Below are 14,223 nucleotides of genomic sequence, written 5' to 3' on the forward strand. Positions count from 1 at the left end.
TCAGCGGATTCAATAGTTGAGTGAGTGCTTGCTGTTATTGGTGTATTCTTTTAGATCGTCCAACCAAATTTTAGAAGAATACATTAATAATAACGAGCGCTCATTCAACTGTTGAGTCCGCTGAATGCAACTAATGCTTCGAAGCATTTGTAGCATCAAGTGAATTGTAGCCTCCCTAACAGCCCAAACATCAATATGTCGACTGTAAGTTGACTTTGCTAAGTCAGACCTTTAAAAACGCATAAATGAAATATATATAGCACCCTATCACGTACCGCCTATTTCTTTCGTTGACATGGATCACGATTTATGTGCGGTTAGCGGCACGGACTAGTAACAAACTCACATTATGATACACTGCTATGCACTTTTTAGAATTAATTGATTTAAATGCAATTATTAAGTAAATCTGTTAAAAAATAAGAGTATCGATAGTGTGCATGAAAATAAGTTAAAAAAAATTCATACTAATTTGTTTGTCATCCCGTGCCGCAAACCGCACGCAAATCGCGCTCCATGTAATATCGAAAGCGGTACGCGATTTCCTAGTTACTTAGTTACTATTATTAGGTGGACTGGAAAGTAATGTCGTTTTTTTTTAAATTATTTTGGCATGACTTTGAAGTAACACAACGAGCTGATAAATGACAAACGAATATCGACATGCACAGAAACGACATTATTTTCCGGTCCATCTAATAGTTACTGTACCGTGTACCGCGTTCCATGTAATCGCACCCTGATATCCCATGCAGCGGATCGTGCGTAAGCGGATTTGCATATCGCCAATCACAGAATTATTCTCTTAGATCTGTTTGCAAATTTCGCAAGCAGATCTAAGAGAATGAAATTTTCTGTGATTGGCGATACGCGAATCCACTTACGCACGATCCGCTGCATGGGACATCATCATTTGAGTCGGAAAACCAAACAAGGGGAGATCAGAAATGCCGTAAATATTGATATTACTGATTGATGTATAATCTGGTTTATCAATTAATTCTTTTTTACAATAGTAGATAATTATCTTACAATCGATTTTTTTTCAGACGAATGACAAAACATACTAATTAAAAATTTCATCGTCAAGGATATGTTATGGTTGAAAAGATGAGTAGTGAAACTCAAATTGCAAATATCTTAAATGATATTTTGGTAAATATTAAGAAATACTGTTATTTTCTTGATAAGTGTATTCTTTTTATAATTTTGCTACATCAAAGTTTTAATTTTAATGATCAAATATATAGGATGATTTTATTTTCATACTTGTACTTTATAAATTCTAGAAAGTAGAGGCAATAGAAGAAGCGTTCAGTTGTGTTCTTGTTCATCACCCTAAGAAGGAGACTGATAAAGTAGCAGCATGGCATCAAGAATTGAGGACAGCTATGACCGGGTTGACGAAGGAGCAACAAGAAGCAGCAGTTCGCCAATTTTTATCGATAGCTGCAGCTATGACAAATCATAGACGATTACAGTTATTACTGTCGCTTCTAGAAAATTTAGTGCATTCAAATTTTTTACCTGCTAGGTACATTTTAATTAACTTGAATGCTTTTTCTCTTTCATCTCTTTGAGTCTTTGTATTATTTTCTTAATTTTTGTTATAGATTAGTATGTGAATGTATTCTAAGTTGTGATAAATTGCAATATCAATTAGAAGATTTTTGGGTCGAGTGTTTTGTTCTCATTAAACATATTCTTGGTGGAGTTGACTACAAAGGAGTTAGAGAGATCATGAAAGTAAGTTCTCAATAATTCTAACGATTTATTTTTAGTGCAATATTTATATGCATATAAAATATTAAGATATTTAAAATTCAATAAAGAATAACAGTTCAACTAATTAAATTAATAATATAGGAACCACTCAAGTTATTATGTGAGTAAAATATTTATATCAACAATCTAAATTTTGTACAGACGTTTTGACCTCTATTGGGTCATTTTTAATGTTAAATAATAATTTCAAAAAATTACCAATACTATTATTTAACATTGAAAATGATCCGATAGAGATCAAAATGTCTGTACAAAATTTAGATTGTTGATACAAATATTTTTATTCACATAATAATTTGAGTGGTTTATAGCTCTATATTATATTATTAATTTACATAAGATATTTCCTTTATAATCTTATTATATAAGATTATTGAGATAGCAATCTTTAAAAATATATGTAATATATAAATTTGTATGTATATAATATGTATATTTTTTTAAATCTACAAGCATATATATTTTCTGTTTTATGCTTAGGGATGCAAAGAAAAAGCCCAAACCATACCAGCTCGATTAGATGCATCAGTACAACCGCAACTTAAGGCTTTAGAAAATGTTATTGAATTTATTTTCGATAGAAATGCGTGCTTATTACCAGGGTATTTTATTGTTAATGAGATACAAAAAGCTTATCCTGACGGTAAAAATTGGCCTCATTGGGTAAGTAACATTAAAGTACATTAGAGTATTGAAAAGAAAAAATAAAATTGTGTGTGTGTGTGTGTATGTGTGTGTGTATGTGTATGTGTGTATAATGTAAAACGTTACATTTAACAGTTTTGTGAAAAAAGTGTCTTCTTTGCTATCTAATTCTGTTTTTTTTTTCGACATTATGCATTTTTGTTTTTTAGAAATTAGCAAAACTGCTCTCCGATTTTGTCGAAAGTTTTCGACACACTGCGCAAATGGTATCTATAGTCGGTCACTCAAAGATGTTGCCAGTGGTTGAACACACAGGATATGCAGATTATTTGATTAATCCTTGGTTGTTGGATCCTACTACATTAAAGTTTTCTTTGAAGGGAAATCTACCTTACGATCCAGATTTACTTAAGCCTCAGACAGAATTACTTAGATATGTTCTAGAGCAGCCATATAGTAGAGACATGGTCTGTTCGATGCTTGGTTTGCAGAAACAGGTAAGATAAAATTAGAGCAAAAAGAATTAATTATGGAATACAAAAATTATTGAGAGTAAGTTAAAAACAAAGTTATAATCCGGATATGTTAATAGGATAAATATTCATATTAGCTTTTTTCATAAAATTTAAAAAACAAAAAAAAGAGCTACGAGCCAAAAAATTATTTTATAAAATTAACATCGTTAATATAAAAGTTGGAATATAAGCAAAGAAATAATTATATTTTTTAGATTTAATATAACGTATTAAAACAATAAATAAACAAACGATCACGATTTTTCGACATTTCGATCACGATTGGATCATTATCAATGTTAAAAACATAATATTACAAACGATAAAAACAAAACATAATATAAATGTTTGACTGTAATTTAAATATTGACATACGACGACTTTTTCCAAATTACATTATAACTGTGAACAGGATGCTAATCGTTTTTATATTACCAGCGTAGTGTGTTAGAGAAAGCGAAGTATAAATTTATATTATGTTTTGTTTTTACATTTTTATATTATATGTTGTTATAGCTCTTTTTATTAGTTTTGCATGACTGAAATTATAGAACTATATATCAGAAGATATTTTAACTCTTTACATTTTTATTTATATGATAGCATAAGCAACGATGCGTCGTCTTGGAGGAACAACTTGTCGAACTCGTCATACTCGCGATGGAACGATCTGAAAACGAAACTCTACCAGCAGAAGGAATGGATGGAACAGTGGCCAATCATTGGGTGTGGCTGCACCTATCTTCACAACTTATTTATTTTATTCTCTTCCAATTTGCCTGTTTTCCGAGTATTGTTATGGCGATACATGATAAATTAGCGGGCAGAGAATTGAGAAAGGGTAGAGACCATTTGATGTGGGTCCTTCTACAGTTCATCTCAGGCAGCATTCAACGAAATCCATTGTCGAATTTTTTACCTGTGCTGAAACTGTATGATCTTCTCTATCCAGAAAAAGAACCTTTGCCTGTCCCAGATTATACTCAAGCTCTGTGCACTCATCAAATGGCGATAACGTGCATATGGATACATTTACTGAAAAAGGCTCAGACCGAACCCGGCACTAATATTCACAGACCCATACCGCACACGTTGAAAGTCCACCATGAATTCCTGCAGCATTTAGTCATGCCAAATGCTTCTCTCTGTATGGGCTCGGATTATCGCATTGCACTTTTGTGCAACGCATACTCAACGAACCAGGAGTATTTTAGTAGGCCAATGGCTGCACTGGTGGATACCATCCTGGGTACGCAAAAGAATCAGCAACAGCAACCCTTACAGAATTTACAAAATAATGCAGCATTAGCGAATGGTCCAACAACGCCGCTTTCAATGTCTATTTTGGACTCTTTAACCGTGCACTCCAAGATGAGCTTAATTCACAGCATTGTCACGCATGTCATCAAGTTAGCACAATCAAAAAGCAACATGGCATTGGCACCAGCGTTAGTCGAAACTTACAGTAGACTGTTGGTGTACACAGAAATTGAGAGTCTCGGTATTAAAGGATTTATTAGCCAATTGTTGCCGACAGTATTTAAATCGCATGCGTGGGGAACTTTATATACATTGTTGGAAATGTTCAGCTACAGGATGCATCATATTCAACCACATTACAGGGTACAGCTGCTGTCGCATCTACACAGCCTCGCAGCGGTACCACAGACTAATCAAACGCAACTTCATTTGTGTGTCGAAAGCACTGCTTTACGACTCATTACCGGATTGGGTTCTGCAGAAGTACAACCACAGCTGTCTAGGTTCTTATCCGAACCGAAAACCCTCGTGTCTGCGGAATCAGAAGAACTTAACCGAGCATTAGTATTAACACTGGCACGATCCATGCATGTAACTGGCACTGGCGCCGACAGTCTCAGCGGTACGTGGTGCAAAGAGTTGTTGAATACCATCATGCAAAATACACCTCATTCTTGGGCTAATCATACCCTTCAGTGTTTCCCGCCAGTGTTAAGCGAGTTCTTCCAGCAGAACAGTGTGGCGAAAGAAAACAAACAACAGATAAAGAAAGCAGTCGAGGAAGAATATAGGAATTGGGCATCCATGAACAATGAAAATGATATCATTGCGCATTTCTCTGTCCCTGGTACGCCACCATTATTTCTGTGTCTTCTATGGAAAATGATACTTGAGACTGATCGCATTAGTCCAATTGTGTACAAAATTCTTGAGAGAATAGGTGCTAGAGCGCTATCGGCTCATCTCAGGAAATTCTGTGATTATCTTGTGTTTGAATTTGCTAACAGTGTGGGCGGACAGCATGTTAATAAATGTGTGGACACTATTAACGATATGATTTGGAAATACAACATAGTAACCATTGACAGACTTGTACTTTGTTTAGCTTTAAGAACTCAAGAAGGCAATGAAGCACAAGTATGTTTTTTTATCATACAATTGTTGCTATTGAAAGCGGCTGAATTTAGAAATCGTGTACAAGAGTTTGTGAAAGAGAACTCGCCAGAGCATTGGAAACAATCAAATTGGCATGAGAAGCATCTTGCTTTCCACAGAAAATTCCCAGAAAAGTTTGCACCGGAGGGTATTATGGAGCAAACTAGTGGTGGGCCCAGTCAGTATCAAAATTTGCCTGTGTACTTTGGGAATGTATGTCTTCGTTTCTTACCAGTTTTTGACATAGTAGTGCACCGATATCTGGAGATACCACCTGTTATCAAGAGTTTAGAAATATTACTGGAACATTTAGGCTGTTTGTACAAATTTCATGGTATGTTTCTAATAAAACTATCAATTTTTACTAGATGAAAAGAAAAAAAATCTTTTTCTATCATAAAATATAATATATTTTTGTGTGCGCGCGCGCGCGCGCGCGTGTGTGTGTGTGTGTGTGTGTGTGTGTATATATATTGTTTCTGAAACGAGTTACAATTTTATTACTACGCAATCTTATATTTTTTCATAAAGAAATTTTTAATTCTCCAACTCTTATTAATTAAAACATATATGAGATGAAATGGAATCGAATCCGAGATTTTGAATATGAATCCATCATTATTCCATACAAAATGATATAAAAATAGATATGCAAATTAATTCTTAAAATTTAGTGTGAACCATATTTATTTAGTTGAAACATATTTCTCTTTTTGTTCAATAAAAATGAACCTAGAGAGAAAGTAGATTTCTTTTGACAAATTGATTAAATCTTGTTTGATTGAAGGCAATTATGATTTTCAGATCGACCTGTTACATACCTTTACAATACGTTACATTATTACGAAAAGAAGTTGCGAGATCGACCGTTGTTAAAACGTCGATTGGTATCCGCTGTTTTGGGATCATTACGGGAAATCAGAGCGCCAGGATGGGCTCTTTCTGAAGCTTATCAAATGTATATGACACGCTTTAATGACGATGCAGTCTCGTGGGTACCAGAGTTGGATTATTACATTCGACTGGTCCAAAGGATTGTAGAAAGTAAGCAATCAAAATTTTATTATATAACGATTTATATGTTTGCTTCGCTATTACAATTATGTTTCTATAAACTAAAATATACAAATCATTATTTTATTATATATAATGTTAAAACTTCTTTTGAGTGAAAATAAATCAGAATTTTGAATAAAGTTAAACGAATAATAAAATCTGTTTAGTACAATATATTAAAAATTAGGACATATAATAAGAAAAAATGCTAAATTTTTTCTCCGTATTTATTTTTACGTTTTCTTGATTTTAAAATTTTTCTTTAAACAAAAGGCAATCTATGAATTATATCAGAAGTTGTTAATTTTATTAATTTAATAGTCGTATATGTGTGTTAAAGCAATGTCTGGCACGGCTCACTTTCCTGCTACCGATTGGAGATTCAATGAATTCCCAAATCCAGCAGCGCATGCATTATATGTGACTTGCGTCGAACTCATGGCTCTTCCAGTTGCTCCAGATGCGGTGGCTAACTTCCTACTGGACGTTGTCGCTAAAGGGTATCATTTTTCCTTAAAATCTTAAAATTTGCATGTGCAAGGAGCTACAATTCTACTGTTCTAGAACAATACAACAAAAACTGTCTGTAATTTTGTATAATTTTAATTTTACTGTCTGTCCTATTCAAACACAGATATACTGTTGTGCCATCAGATGAAATACATTTATGGATAAATTGTGTTGGTTTATTACTGGCGGCGTTACCTGAATGTTATTGGTCAGCGTTGCACAAACGTTTACTGGAGACTATCAGCAGCCCCGGCTTGGTCAATTGGCAATACAATAACTTGACCCCATTTCAAATGTTTAACTTCAATATTACGCATAATAGCCTATTAGAAAACAAGTATAGCTACATGCTTGCACTAGCGCATTCCGTGTGGCATCATGCAGGTGTAGGACAAATTACAACGATGCCTCAGTAAGTTGTAATTATGAATATATATTTGTAAATAATATAAATTATAATATACAATATACATAGTATAATTTTGTATACCATAAAAGAAAATTGAGGCAAAATTGGCACTTAAAAATAGAAATTTTATTATATTTAATATTTATTTTGTCTTATTTTGTTATAAATTAATAATAAATAATTGGCCTTTATAGATTTATCAAGGAGAAACTTCAGCCAGTTGTAAGCAGCGAGGAACAGTTAATATACGCCTGTCATCTAATCGGCCCTACTTTGGCGAGGTTTAATGCGGAGCGACCGCACTGTGTGGTCGAACTCGCAGTCTGTCTATACGAAATGCTGGAACGAGTTGATCACACTCAAACTACCTTGAATTACATGGATTCAATTTGCGATTTACTGTATCCTTTATATTATACGACTAAGCCTTTTTTTTTAATTTGGAAACAATTTTTTAAAATTATTTTATTTTTAATCTATCACCAGAAGATTAAATGTTAAATACAAAGATATAAATTCGAATAGCTTATAGAAATTAATTTGAGAGTATCTTATTCTTTAATGTATTTATTGACTTTTATATTTTTGCCTTAATAATAGCGACAGATATCATATCAAATACATGTTCGTTGGTGATATGACTAAAAATGAAGTGGAATGTATTATACGAAGACTAAGGCCGGCATTACAGATGAGATTGCGTTTTATCGCTCATATAAACATTGACGAGATCCATACATCCTAAGACATAACTACTTAGACACATCGTGATGTGTAATTTAGCTTCTTGGAACCAGGGAATGGAAGTAACTCGTTATTTGTACAAATTACTTTTTTGTAAACTTATCGATAACTGCGTTTTTTCTTTGATAATTGTGATGGTAACACATGGTTACATTTTTTTTTTATAACAGTAACAAATTTTACAGTTACTTTTATCTTTACTTTGTACACGATTAGATTATATAAAAAATAATGGTATTTTTGATGAAATTACATAGAATTCATGAAAAAACATATAGTTATTTCAATGTAACATCAATATATAGTTATTTGAATGACAGATATTTTATATTTAAAAGCTAAATAAGGTATTATTAATACAGATGATACTTTATAAGCATAATAGATATTGTTTTGTTGCATATTATTATAACTGTGCTCTATATTTCAGTTATTTTGTATTCTATTTTAATTATTTTGAAATAATATTCTAATATAATATTAATTCAAGTAATTAGAAATTCGATGAACGCTATTCGATTACTCACTAATTTAAATTTAGAATATGTATTACAATCATATACAACAAAAACAGTCAATTAGTAAAATATTATTTATAATTATTATATATATTATATATTATATATATATATTATATTAATAATTATATAGAATACTTATTTGAATGATATTTTATACTGTACTTCAATTTTTTTAAATAAAATATCATTCAAATAGTGAAAGGTAAGGTATATTTATAGCCACCGACATTATACAATATTATCATTATATACTATATATTTTAACTTTGGTAACTATTTTTACATAGAAATCTTAGGACAAGTGTAAAAACTAAATTCTGAAACAATAGTGCAGCGTCAAAATCATGAAATGCAAGAAAATATCCGAGTAAAAAACTATCAAAGCCGAAAGAAAAAAAATTATTATTTTTCAAATTTTTTATTCTAAAATTTTAGGATTTTTCCGTTGTTTACATTGGACACAAACCATAGCGCTTGAGACTAAAAAGTCTCTAGGCTGCTGTGATAGATAGTCGTCAATTTTAAAAAAGTAATAAAAGTAACGGAAATTAATGAAAAGTTACTTTCTCAAGTAACGGTAATTGTAACGAATTACTTTTAAAAGTCGGTAACTAGTAACGGTAACTTGTTACTTTTTCTACTCGAGTAACTACTTACTTTTAAAAAGTAATCTTCCATTCCCTACTCGGAACAGATGCCAGTTGTTCCGAAGTGCACAATTATTAATTAAATAGGCATATAAATAGACAGTAGACGTAAAAAATATAAACTTTCTTTTTTTATTTTTTACAAAATAATATTTCTCATACTTTGATATCTTGAGAGCATATTCAAATAAAAAAATAGTTTAAAGTTCCATAATTGCGTGCTGCTCCTTTTATTAATAATTGTTGATATTCTCGTATATATATAGCAGATAGTGCTATCGCATAGTGCTATAAGATATATTATCAGTGCTATTATCTTCATTTTTGTAGTATCCCAAGTAGCACACAGGACTTATGAAGCGTTAACAAGCGCTAAAAAAAGTGCATATTATCGCTTTGCTGTGCTACTTGAAAGGTTTGATAAATGATAGCACTGACAGTACAGTCTTAATCATTAAGATTTGGCATCTGTGCAGTATCTTAAAGATTCTTAGAAGAAAATTCTTAGATAAAAATCCAGAAGAAGGATTGTCCAGATGAATTCCTTACATCTAGCAGACGGTGAGTAATATGATCAATTAAGTCTGTGCTGTGAAAGGAAGTTTTACAAAAGGTAAATGCTTATGGAAATTCAGTAGAATGTCTATAATATGTACATCGCATAGTGTCATCGATGGAGACGATGTTATATCAATTCTTCTCTAAGAATACTTTATTTTAGATTCCGAGAAACCAGCGGAAGTGAAAGATCGGGCGCGTCTATACAGCATGGTGTTTTGCCCTTTTGTTATGAGAATACATCATGTACTCAGTCTGAAGCAGATTCCATACGATATTGTCAATATCAATTTACAGAAAAAGCCGCAGTGGTTTCTTCAAGTACGCATTGAGTCATTTTTAAAACAATAACTTAACATTATGTTAAAATCGAAAGAGATGCGGATTTGGATGCGGATTTTATTACTTGCGTGTACGGAAATATTTTTTTTCAGATTAATCCAGTTGGCAAGGTACCGGTTTATGTAGATTCGGACGGTACAGTAGTAATGGAATCTGTCACAGTGGCGAACTATCTGGACGAGAAATACCCTGAACCTCCTTTGTACAATGAAGAAACAAAAAGTCGTGATTTGGAACTGATAGATGATTTATCTAAGGTGTTCATAACGATGTTGAGATTTCTCCTCCTCTTCCTTAAAAATGATCCTTTAATAATTGTGTCATGTTTTTACAGATTGTAGATATTATTACGAATATCTTATATGAGAAGGATAAGAGACAATTCGAAGAGATTCACACCGAGATAATGGATAACTTACAAAAATATGAAGATGAGCTTAATGTACGCAAGACAATCTTTTTCGGAGGTTTGTAAAAATCTCTCTTCCTATTTCTTTTCTACTTTTCTCTTTTTCTCTTTATACATCCTTTCTTATAATATTGTTAAAAAATTATTTTTTCATTTGTTCTTGACTGAAATAAGTATATTTATCGGCATAAAATTGTATTTTTTTATTTTAGGGAGCAATCCGGGTATGTTAGACATTCTAATGTGGTCTTGGTTTGATGTTGGAAAGGCTCTAACTCTACTTCACAAACAGTATGCAAGTGTTGACAGATACAAGAAGAAATTTCCCCATATGGTAAAGTAAATAATAAAAAGTGTACAACAACAGCATTTTTTAAATTTATCAACTCTTAAAAATTTTGAAATTTTAAGACCTATTGACATGTATATGTAGAACATTTCTTCAAAACTCATTTAAGTGCATTAACTATACATATTTATAAAAATATAATTATTTAACATGTGTAAATATCATATATATATATATATATATATATATAAATAAAATGTATAAATATATATATATATATATATATATAGATATATATAATGTTTAATATTGTATAAATATCGTTTGTAAAAATAATTCTCTTTTATTTTATATTTATATGTAGCGCATAATTTGAGTTTGCAATAAATTTTATTTCATTGAATTTCATTTACATTTAAAAAAATTAATAATTTATTAATCACCGTCCATTTTCTTTCAGGTGAAATGGGTAGAGGGAATGAAAATCCAGCCGTTTGTTCTAAAATATAGGAGTTCGTATAAAAAATTAGCAAAATTCTTCGAAGCTCGAAGAGCGAACAATGTTGATTACGATAATATTTAACGTGATTTGAAGTTATTAGCTTGTTTCTATAAATAAGTTTACATCAAAATAATATGTTGATAGTATTTTTCTTTTATTAAGTTCTTATATACATTCTTATATTCCAATAGAACCAAAAACAAATATAATATATGAATATATTTATAGTAAATGTAATATAAATATAAATAAACCGCACAATCTTCAGTATATCTTCAGTACATTTTATTGTGCTTCAATACATTTTGTTTTGCAAAATATATATTAGATGCTTTATCATTCGAGATATTTGCATTTTTATACCTAGAGTAGTTTGTATATACAATGACTTCAAAATGAGACTGGATTGGGACCAATTAGAAAAAAAATAAAATAAACTAAACTTATACTAAAAGATTGATAGCATATTTTAGATATTTCAGTTCATAGATTTTAGTTTTTTATAAAAATGAATTTCTTGAATTGTAATATCTCGAATACGTATCCGAGTAAGAAAATAAATTTTATATTATTCACATATTGTTCCTTTTATCAATAATCACCGACATATATCCTTCTATACACCTGTGTGCGTGGGCGTGGGAGATGGCGCCAGGTGAGGCGTTATCGTCCAATAAGACTTTCAACATTTGTCATTCCCTGTCATTGAGGATAAGCATCCACGCTAATCCACGCCGCAGTCGCCGCACCTTAACGATCCACATACAAGACCGTTCATCTGTGAACGGATTATTCAAATGAGTTCCTTACATCTAGCAGATGGTAAGTAATGTGACAGTCGAATCTATACTGAAAAGAATTCCTTTACAATGGTATATGTTTATAGAAACCCGGTAATATTTGAGCAAAGTCATGTGTACCGTCTAGTATCATCGTTAGAGACTCGCATTATGTTGAGTTTTTCTGAAGAGAAAACTGAACTTTTGTTTTAGGCTCCGAGAAGCCAGCGGAAGTGGAAGGTCAGGCGCGTCTGTATAGCATGGTATATTGTCCCTTCGCTCATAGAATACGCCTCGTGCTGAGTCTAAAGCAGGTCCCACACGACATTGTCAATATCAACTTGCAGAGCAAACCGCAGTGGTTTCTCGAAGTATGCATCGAGTTATTTTCACAGAGATAACTCAATGTGATTTGAATCTAATGAGTTTTGAAAGAATGACAAGTATCGACAAGTTTGGATGTATTCTTATATACGAAAATATTTTTTTAGATTCATCCGGATGGCAAAGTACCAATTTATATAGATTCGGATGGTACAATAATAACAGATTCTGTCGCAGTGGCGAACTATATAGATGAGAAGTATCCTGAGCCTCCTCTATACAACGATGAGACAAAGAGTCGTGATTTAGAGCTGTTAGATCACTTCTCTAAGGTACTTATAACGACGTTGAGATCTGATCTTTTCCTGTTCTTAATATAATGTTTTAATAATTACGTATTGTTCATAGATTATGGATACTTTTGCAAATTGCATATTTGGCAAAGACAAGAGACAGTTTGAAGAGATTCTCATTGAGGTAACGGATGATTTACAAGAATTTGAAGACGAGCTTAATGTACGCAAAACAACCTTTTTCGGGGGTTTGTATAAATCTACTGTATATTTTCTTTTTCTCTCTTTATATATTTTAACATTATTAATAAGTCACAATCACTTATTGACTGAATAATAAGCAAATATAATCTTTATTATTATAAGAATTGTATCTTTTTGTTTTAGGGAGTAATCCAAATATGTTAGACGTTCTAATATGGCCTTGGTTTGAACGTGCAAAAGCTCTGACTATACTTTATAAACAGCGTGCAAGTCTTGACAAGGAGAGATTTCCCCGTATTGTAAGCAAAAAATAGTATATCCAGTAACATTTTCAAATTTGTCAACTTAATTATGAACATTTTGAAGATTTATTCATTTAGCAATTTTCTCAACACTCATTTAAATTCATTAATATATATATATTTATAACAAAATATATTAATTATAATATTTTCTTGTTTATTTACAGAACTTGTATTTGAATTTGTAGTGGATTTTTTATCATTTATATTCTAGAAAAATAATTATTGATTAATTGCGTCCATTTTGTTTCAGATGGAATGGGTAGATGGAATGAAAGATCAGTCATTCGTTCTAAAACACAGAGGCTCGTATGAAAAGTTTGCAAAATTCGTAGAAACTGTAAGAACAGGAAGTGTTGATTATGACAATCTTTAAATGTATTTGCAATACTATAACAAAAGCAATGCTGCAAAGATGAATACAAAATAGTTTGGCAAAAATTAACATATTAACATCAGTATTAACATTTATATTGTAGTATGTGATATTTGACTTACATGTATTAATTCTTTGTGTTGTATGTGTTAAATTTTTTGTGTGATATTTTTTTATATTATATTTTTTATGTGACATTTTTATATGTTTTTAATTGTTTATTTATTTTTATATGTTAAATTTAATACATATTTTAATTTTTTTTAATATGTGCCATATGACTACACTATTGTAATGTAATATTTTAATCCTTCATTTATTTATAGCTATGTAGTACAAAATAAGTCTATATAACAAATGGCCTGTACTTCGACATTAAATATAAGCATTCTAACATTAAGTGTGTAATTAAGTGTAATATTAAACATAATTATTCTGCATTTTAACAGGGCACTAACTGAATATGTAGCTGTATATTATAATTGTTGCAATTATTGTTATTATAAAGCAAATCAACATTTATATAATGTGTTAATCTCTTGCTATTAATTTTTTAGTAACACAAAATCTTCATTTTCTTATGTAATTCTTTAATTTT

The 14,223-nt window shown here is 31.1% G+C and overlaps 3 protein-coding genes and 1 long non-coding RNA gene across 7 annotated transcripts; 3 read left to right on the plus strand and 1 right to left on the minus strand.

Annotated features, from left to right (window-relative positions):
- Positions 1-92: 92 nt before the first annotated feature.
- MED23 (mediator complex subunit 23) lies at positions 93-8,999 on the plus strand. 3 transcript variants are annotated; one of them, XM_011058909.2, is made up of 12 exons: positions 93-204; positions 1,050-1,155; positions 1,290-1,534; positions 1,614-1,746; positions 2,266-2,448; positions 2,640-2,927; positions 3,549-5,694; positions 6,165-6,404; positions 6,757-6,916; positions 7,051-7,338; positions 7,530-7,736; positions 7,942-8,999. In XM_011058909.2, exons 2-12 carry the CDS (start codon positions 1,099-1,101, stop codon positions 8,078-8,080), a joined length of 4,086 nt encoding a protein of 1,361 aa, XP_011057211.1. In that variant the 5' UTR covers positions 93-204; positions 1,050-1,098; the 3' UTR covers positions 8,081-8,999. The 3 variants fall into 3 exon arrangements, with proteins under 3 accessions (XP_011057211.1, XP_011057209.1, XP_011057210.1); XM_011058907.2 differs by lacking the exon at positions 93-204 and adding an exon at positions 814-952; XM_011058908.2 differs by lacking the exon at positions 93-204 and adding an exon at positions 845-977.
- On the minus strand, positions 6,419-7,251 carry LOC147906752 (uncharacterized). Its single transcript, XR_015548149.1, has 2 exons — positions 7,122-7,251; positions 6,419-6,909 (listed from the first exon to the last, which is right to left on the minus strand). It is a non-coding gene; the product is annotated as an uncharacterized LOC147906752 (long non-coding RNA).
- Positions 9,000-9,501: 502 nt separating the features above from the next.
- LOC105147708 (glutathione S-transferase omega-1) lies at positions 9,502-11,617 on the plus strand. 2 transcript variants are annotated; one of them, XM_011058906.2, is made up of 6 exons: positions 9,502-9,808; positions 9,969-10,126; positions 10,240-10,404; positions 10,482-10,614; positions 10,769-10,895; positions 11,306-11,617. In XM_011058906.2, the coding sequence occupies exons 1-6, from the start codon at positions 9,784-9,786 to the stop codon at positions 11,307-11,309; spliced, it is 612 nt and encodes a 203-aa protein (XP_011057208.1). In that variant the 5' UTR covers positions 9,502-9,783; the 3' UTR covers positions 11,310-11,617. The 2 variants fall into 2 exon arrangements, with proteins under 2 accessions (XP_011057208.1, XP_011057207.1); XM_011058905.2 differs by having other exon boundaries at positions 9,583-9,808; positions 10,769-10,890.
- Positions 11,618-11,997: 380 nt separating this feature from the next.
- On the plus strand, positions 11,998-14,152 carry LOC105147707 (pyrimidodiazepine synthase). Its single transcript, XM_011058903.2, has 6 exons — positions 11,998-12,169; positions 12,340-12,497; positions 12,618-12,782; positions 12,859-12,991; positions 13,131-13,246; positions 13,503-14,152. The coding sequence occupies exons 1-6, from the start codon at positions 12,145-12,147 to the stop codon at positions 13,623-13,625; spliced, it is 720 nt and encodes a 239-aa protein (XP_011057205.1). The 5' UTR covers positions 11,998-12,144; the 3' UTR covers positions 13,626-14,152.
- Positions 14,153-14,223: the final 71 nt, after the last annotated feature.

The sequence above is a fragment of the Acromyrmex echinatior genome, chromosome 18, assembly GCF_024713525.1.
Source record: "Acromyrmex echinatior isolate Ae372 chromosome 18, ASM2471352v2, whole genome shotgun sequence".
In the NCBI taxonomy this organism is placed as follows: Eukaryota; Metazoa; Arthropoda; class Insecta; order Hymenoptera; family Formicidae; genus Acromyrmex; species Acromyrmex echinatior.